At 39.0% G+C, this 7,974-nt stretch overlaps 1 protein-coding gene across 4 annotated transcripts in view; it reads right to left on the bottom strand.

The window, feature by feature from the left end:
• Positions 1-3,206: 3,206 nt before the first annotated feature.
• PTPRK (protein tyrosine phosphatase receptor type K) overlaps positions 3,207-7,974 on the bottom strand; it is a 414,786-nt gene continuing 410,018 nt past the window's right edge. For all 4 annotated transcript variants that reach the window (XM_080390374.1, XM_080390373.1, XM_080390376.1 and 1 more), the window contains one exon: positions 3,207-7,642. In XM_080390374.1, coding sequence (XP_080246500.1) covers positions 7,589-7,642 — 54 coding nt within the window. In that variant the 3' untranslated portion in view covers positions 3,207-7,588. The remainder of the gene's footprint in view (positions 7,643-7,974) is intronic.

The following is a 7,974-nucleotide window of genomic DNA, read 5'->3' as shown; positions in this document are numbered from 1 at the left end:
TGCTTCTCATTTCACCCCCACAATGTCTAACGTTGCTTTTCTCAGTATAAATTTTCTTCTTCTAAGAAAGGAAAACCAAAACCAAACCATAATTTCAAAAACCAAGCATCAGAAAAAAATCTGCAAAGGAGCATTTGGCTCTCGATTAACAGTGGAGTGGGGGCTGAGATGCCTGTGAAATCACACCTGTCACTTACTGTCACATTTACTTTACTTCTCATTTGTTGCTTGTCCTCAAAACTAAGATAAGGACTATCTGAACAATCATGTTCAGCACTGCAGCAGTGTTGTTCTCATTTTCTTGATCAGCAATGATAAATATGGTACCACCAAAGTTGCACTTCTTGGGCTTTGAGGCAGCTAACTGCTGGAGTCCAAAAATCAAGTGGAGTTTAGAGGTCATAAAATGAGGTAAGTGAGCTGATCCTAAGTCTCTTGCCTGTACTAAGCCTGGTTTTGAGGGATTTTATAATTTTTTAAATCTTTCATGAGACCTACTCATACTTTTATCTCTCCTTTATTGAAGGAGCTGCTCACATAAACTGCCCAGTTCTTTGACACTGGCCCTTGCTCAGTTTCTTTCATCCTCAGTGGCCTAAACCATCTATTCAACAACCTTGCTTGACCACAGGCACGACATATACTTAATATTTGAAACTGTTTCACTGACTGGGGCTTTTAGGATTTTTATTTCCTTCCATATATTTCATAACTGCATGCTTTTTTGGGAAGTTCCCATCTTGCCTAGATTTTTTGTACTGTCCATCCTGCCTATTCTTACATCCAAAGCCTGTTCTTTCTATGTTGTTGCCCAAATAACCAGCAAACAAGATTCCTATCTTCATGCTGGTCCCAGTCAGTTCACTGAGTGTTTCATTCTCTTTCTTTTGCACAAAGTTTATAAATCCCCCTGTGCAAAAGCAAGAGGCGTATTCCTCAGGCCTCTGCCCTTTGCAGTTCCCCTACCTTAATGCACTATAGCATCCATCGTACCTGTACCTGCTACCTTTAACCCACATACCAACAGTTTACTTGTATTTAAGGCCAGAGAGTGCTGCAGGCTGTGACTGACTGCTGGAAGGACTATCACCTTAGAAAGGGTCTGTGTTAAGCAGGGCTATTATTTGAAGTAAACAAGTGCCTGAAAGGAAGACACACTGAAGCAGAAACAAAGCCCGCACTTCTTCCCAGTTTTTTTAAAAGGCATTTTTAAAAGCCTTTGCCACAGACAGAACCACACTGCTATTTTCCCACAGCTGTAATTACAGCTCATTGTCACACTAGCTGAACCAGCTTGTCATGCTGGAGAGGAAATATTAGAAAAACCTATACTGTGCCTAGTGCTTTTATGCTCCATTTTTATCCCCATCCCTGAAGCTGTCTGACCTGTGAGAACTACTGCTCAAACACTGTTGTATTTCTTAATACAAGGTAAGCTGGAAACCTTGATCGTTTCAGAAGATGAAACTAGGCAGCAACCTATTTGTACAGGTTAAACTGCATCAACTGAAGCTTCAATGATACGATTTTGTGCAACAGAAAAGGTTGCAGCAGTGCCACAGCTTCCTAAGTCTATGATTTCTACCTCACACAAAATGAAGGCACACGCTCCTTCAGCAGGTGGTTTCAACCATTTTCAGTAAATAGAGGCAATTTTGTGTTGCTAATCTGTATCATCAGCAAGTTTCATAACTTCATCCTGAAGCTGGAGGAAAAGACTACAGCAGCGGGTTCTGTGCTGAAGGGAGTTTGGACTGTGAGTCCAAATGGGCTATTTGTGCCCACTCATGGACACAGCAAGTGGATCAGAAAGAATAACAACACACGAGCAGCGAGACTTATTGTCCTTGGCTGCAAATGGACTGGGATTTCACCTGCTGGGACTTCAGCAAAAGAAATATCTTTCAAGCCTTTTCTGAAACTTACCAGTTTGGCTTTATGGCCACTACAGAAAACAACTCGCTCTGTTTACTTTGAGAGAGAAACTCTATGGACACTAAAATCTTTGGTTTCGTGTTTGCTATAGGAGTGCAAAAAGACAGCAACTTTCTTCAAAGTGTTGGGACTTGGAAAAATACCGTGCCCTTTCAGTTATCAGTCTACAAAAGATTAGATACACAAAAGAGAGACAAAAGTTTTCCACCATGAAATGGAAAGAGCTCGCACTGGTTTGCACCTGGCAGGAAAATATTATCACATAGCATCACAATCTGGAGATACCGTGTTTTGCCAGATGCCATTTTTGTGCTCATTACCAAAAAGCTCCAGGGTATTCCAAAGCTTGCAGAAAGATCATGTTTTGGTTCCAAGTCCAGGAAAGAGGTGGTTTTTTTTTTTTGTTTGTTTGTTTCTTTTTTTTTAACATAGACTTAATTTTTTTCTGCTTGCTTAGTGGACATCTGAAAAATCTCTGAGCATATGGGGATTTCACATTTATCTTGATGTAATTTGTGAAGTCAGGACTATTTTCTGATCCAGATGGAAGCTAGATGGGGTTACAAAAGACTGTTGAAATCAAGCTTTTGTATCTCAACAAGGCACAAAAACATCTGTTCGTTGTTGGCCAAGGCACAGTTAATAAACATTATTATTAGGTAAGCATCCTATTGTGCCTGTCATCATACATGTCAATCTCTGCATAAATTAGGACTCTAAACCCAACAGCAGGGAAAGCATTAATTTCTGAGAAGCGTGGGCCAAAACAATGCTTATGCCTGTCAACCACCACCACATCTCACAGCATTCTTTTACTCAGTCTTAAAGAAAAAGCATCCAGCAAGCTTAAAATAATTTAGAAACACTTCTATATTATCAGCATCTCAAATTTTGCTCAAACACAGCCTCTAGTTAAAAAATAAACAAAGACAAGGTTTTGCTGCCTAAAGTTGAGGGGACATTTATGGGACTAAACCTCTGCATATTCTGAAAGTCTCATCCTCAGTATACACAATCTGTTCCTAGTAGGTTATTCAACCCCAGAAGGGAAAGACATAAGTGAAAATTCACAGATATCCTTGACTATCCTGGATCTGCAGAGGTTACAAGACCTTTGACTGTTTAACAAAGCAAGAGCACTAGCAATAAACCACCACAAAGGTTCCTTTGTGAGATTAGGATCACTTAACTCAATTCAGACTTCTAGGTGACACAGGAAAGTGCAGCAGAAAATGAGTTACTTTTCTTTTCAGTACAGAAGCAGGGCACTATAAAAGCAGCTTTTACATTTATTTCAAGATCTCAGGGTTTCATCTGACACAGCAGCAGAATGAAGCTTAAAAGAGGCCCTTTATGCAGTCATTTGTCAGTCCAGGTGGCCTGGCCACGCAATGATTCTGCAACATTTTTTCTCGGGCTGCTCCTTCCTTGTCCTTTAACATTTCAATTTGCATCGGAGTCTCAAACACATAGCACTTGCCTACCATTGCTTCCCCACTTTGCTTTTTTAGACCTTTGATTTTGGAAATTGTTAACTCCTTTGCAAGAGCACGCTCCTGCAGTAGCTTTTGCTTTCACTAAGGAATGTTGTGTTTCTTAATGTAGTACATTGTGCAAGGCTAGGATATACCATAAACTACATAATTCTATTATCTGAGCAACTTCTTGAGTGAAATAAATACCAGTAACTGCTTGCATATACTGAGGATACTAAGCTTCGAGCTTCACTCATGTCTGTGACTTACCCAGGAAGGCAAAGCCTCTTTCAAAGCTGTTGTTTCCTGACAGCAGAATTAGCCCAAGAAGCAGGAAACATAAATTCTAGAATCTCATCGACCAGCTAGGGTCTGATCTCTCAGGACCCAGATAAAAGTTCAAAAACTGGGTCTCTTCACACCTCCATCTGCTGGAGCTGGATCACTATGAACAGGGAAGGCAGATTCAAGGACTAAATAAATAAAAAAAAAAAAAAAAAAAGAGCATGCAACCTCTCTCCATACAGGGTGCTGAGGTTTAGTAGCTCTTGTTTTAGCAAACTTCAGTCTCCATGATATTGCTTTAGACACTTCCAAAGATTTAAGGTGATTCCAAGGATATCAGGGTCTGATACAGTCATTCAGTGTTGGATCCTAAGCTCTGGTTATTTAGAGAAAATTTAGATAGTTCGAACACATCTGTAAGGTACCTCTTTGATTACTGTTCTATAGAAAATGAACTAAAGCCATCAAAGCGACACTTGGAACTCCTTCCACTAGTGGCTATGGAGACTAGGACACGAGTCATCACTTCTCAGTTTTAGAGCACAGAGCTCTAAAAAACTTTTGGAAATTTTTACACTCCTTTAGTTCCTTTCATTATGTGACATTAGACCAGTTTCAACTTAATTCATTCCAAATTTGAATCATCTCACACTCCTCCGTGGATGAACTCTTTCACACTTCTTTGTATTCTGACTTGATGCCCATTTGCTCTCTCTGTATTTACTGCTTCTGTTGGTCCAGTTTATGTTTATGCTGCTGAGGAAGGCAGAACCTGTGTACCTTGCAGGCTGTAGCCACTTGACTGAGTCTGTGCTAATATTTCAGCACGGGTGGTAGCCAGCAGAAAGATTTTAAGGAGTCTGGAAACAACTATGGACTGCTCCAGGGCTGGAGCTGGAGCTGACACATTGCAATACTGGTGCCGGTGGTTTTTCGCTTCCTCAGGGAGTAAAATATTTCCCTCTTTGAGTGACCAAGGTTGGGAATACTTCTCTCCCTCCACTGCACACTCTCTTTATGAGAAATACCTCTGGGGCAGGTTTTCATAGTCCCTCCACTTCTCTTTCTTTGTGCACAAGTGTAAGGAAAGGACACTAGGGCAGCATCTATTAAGGGGAACAGAGCTAGTGCTCCCAGAAAACAAAGCTGGCATTTGCTGCCACGGGGTGACATAAGGGAGGGGAAAGAGCTGCCACAATGAAAGCCAACTGTATCTTCCTGACTTTATACTAAAAAGCTGGTTCTGTTATTGTCTTTTGCCTAAGAGATCCCCAAGGTATACCATTACTGGAGAATGATATTTCTGATCTGCTTCTTACACATCACATTCCCTCTGCATACTTTTCCCTGGCCTTGCAAGAACTTCCCACAAGCTTTTTCAGTCATGAGCTATTGCAAAAACTCATTAGGTCAGCACAGTCAGCCACTTGAACAACAGGCAGAGTAGTTCCCATTTGCAGAATAACCACTGGCAGCTACAATACCTTCTAGCTGCAGGGGATGCTCAGGCACAGTGTGCTGCAATGCCAGGATTCATACCGGCATTTGCACCAGTCATACTTACTGCATAGGGGAAACAGGACATAAAGATCTTACCAAGGATTATGAAATACTGATGGGGATGAACCCCACTGCCACCAGCACAGCAGCCCTCCCTGAAAATAACTATTAATTCAGCCTAATGGTAATGATACATTTTTGATCAGGAAAAAGCCCCCACAAACCCCACATTAAAATCACTCTGGTCAGAATGGAATGTGGCTTTCAAATTCTACAACTCTAAGAGCTACTCATCTGTCAAAAATTGTATCTAGATTTCTAGAGTAATCTTCCAAACACCCCTTATGGACAACAGAGTAAGGCTCTTCCAGAGTCCAATCCATTTCGTCCCAGACACAGGTCTAACAGGCAGGACGCATCAGTCTGTGGAGATGGTGCGTTGTTTCCATAAAACATGGTGACCAGATAGTGAGCTGTAGATGATGCACGCCAAAGGTAGCTGAATGCCATGACCTCACAGAGAAATCTGGGAATGTTGCAGTGCTGTTGCATGCAGCTTACAATCCCTTTTCCAACGTGGCAAAAGGAAAAAAGAGCAATTTTGAGTATTAAGAATCCAGACCCAGTGAACATTTTTAAACTTGATTTGTTTACCTTGCTGCTCATAGGTAGAAACTAACAATGGGTGACAAAAGAAAAACACTTTTTTAAAATCTGGAAGAGGTGGAGCTATGCAATATGGATGGAGGCACTCAAAAAAGTCTGAGAAGCAGAATTTCTTTAAATGTTTCTGTCATTTATAGTGATGGATGGGTAATTCCATGTGTCTGACGGAAGAAACCAGAGCATGCAGATGACATGGAACCTTCACAAACAATATCCTTTTGAGATTTTCCTTACCCAAATATATCAGTCTTCCAGACAAGAATGACTCCCTAACAAGGACAGTAAGTGAGAGGGTATCAAAATAGGAAATAATATAAAATAATCTTTAAATAAAAGTTTAATTCACTCTTACTTTACAGAATGTTTAAAAGCACCTTATCATTTTACTGTCAGTTCTAAAAAAGACCAAGTGACCAGAATATGATTTTAGCTGGTAAAATCTAGGAAACCTTCTGAACAAATGGATACAAGCTAAGTGAAAGCACAGTAGTATTTTGTAGACCACAACTATAGTCAGAATCTGGCATTGGTTTATTCAAATTTTGCTTTCTTGGAAGCAAAGCTTACATGTCCGTAAACATAAAAGTAAACATTGCTTAATTGTACAATTTGCTAAACAAATACTTTTTTACCCTGAAGGGCATACGCAGAGCCATCTATATGTCTTACAGTTCTCCTGTTGACCTGTGCTTCAATATTTTTGAAAACAATTGGTTCCTTTACCTTTTTAATGGTGCTTAAGAATTTCTTCCAATATTGTGCAAGTCATAGGCAAGGCCATTTTGATGTGTGCCCTTCCTTACATATTTTTTTGATCAGTACATAACTAATGCAACTGTGAAAAACTATACATTTTCAGGAAAATGTTTTGATTTTGGTCTTGTAGTTAAAGACCTTCTATAACCGAGTTGTTTACATGGATTTGAATCACAAGCATGTACACAACAAAACCACTATACCAATGTTTCTTGGTCTATGCATAAAAAGTATGTCTTCTACTTACACTAAAACATACAAAAAATAAACTACAAAAATTGTTTACACTTGATTTCAGCAAAAAAAGCTTTCTTCAAGAAAAATGATTCTTCTTTTTTCAGCCATCAAAAAAGGAATGCAAGTAAACAATAAATACATGTGCTTTCTCCATATAGACATATTTACACTTGAGTCTTTGGCTTATGTTTAAGTTTCTTTATAAAGATCTTTATGTGATCCAGCCATCATTGCACATTAAAACAAAATAAGCCAGTTTGTTTTACTATATATAGTATATATATGCAACACTTGAAACGTATAAAGAATGAACCTTACTATCAATTTGCACTGTTATTGTACTTCAACAATGTATCAAAAGAAAAAAAAAGAAAAATTAATACCATATAGGAAATATTGATACATGCAACAGATGGTCGCTTTACTGTAATTGAGAGACGGCTGCATATACAAACACTGAAAAGTCCTAATTTGCGCAAATCTCTTCTGACTCTGGTTTTCATTAAATAGTATTTCTGTGGCACTAAATGTTGATACTGTATACAAGCATAGAAACAGATTGAGTTATTTTATTAAGATACACAACTTCATAAGAAAAATACTTTGCATTTAAAATTTAAAATCCCTCCCACCCCCCTTTTCCCCTAAAATCTTTCTTCACAGGATCAAGAACTGTTGTCAAAACAGCTTATTGAGATTCATGTATTTGGTGAACTTTGTCACATCCATTCCGACTAAGAGGATTCCAGGTACTCCAGTGCAACATCATAGCAGAAGCGATATTGCTCCTGTAAAGGCAAAAGGGGGTTGGGGGCAGGAAGAGAAGTTAAACTACGATTCTAAAGTCTTAGCAGCAATATTTACAAACAAGAATAGTAGTTGCTAACTACTACGCAATTTTAACCTCAAGCCTGACATGCTTTGGGTTTTGTTTCTGGGTTTTTTTTTTTTTCCTACTACACAAGTAAAATATATTACCAGCTCTGATTTAAAAACTCATCCTAACCAATGAACTGGAAAAAAACTCTGACCATGAAATGCAATGATTTGATTCTCTGATTTTTTTCAGCTTCTGAACAAACTGGTTTATCAAACATGAAAAGTTCTGTCAGTCAGAGCA

The sequence above is a fragment of the Falco punctatus genome, assembly GCF_963210335.1.
Source record: "Falco punctatus genome assembly, chromosome: 5".
Lineage (NCBI taxonomy): Eukaryota > Metazoa > Chordata > Aves > Falconiformes > Falconidae > Falco > Falco punctatus.
Note: the sequence above shows the minus strand (reverse complement) of the source record. Positions and strands in the feature narration are given on the sequence as shown.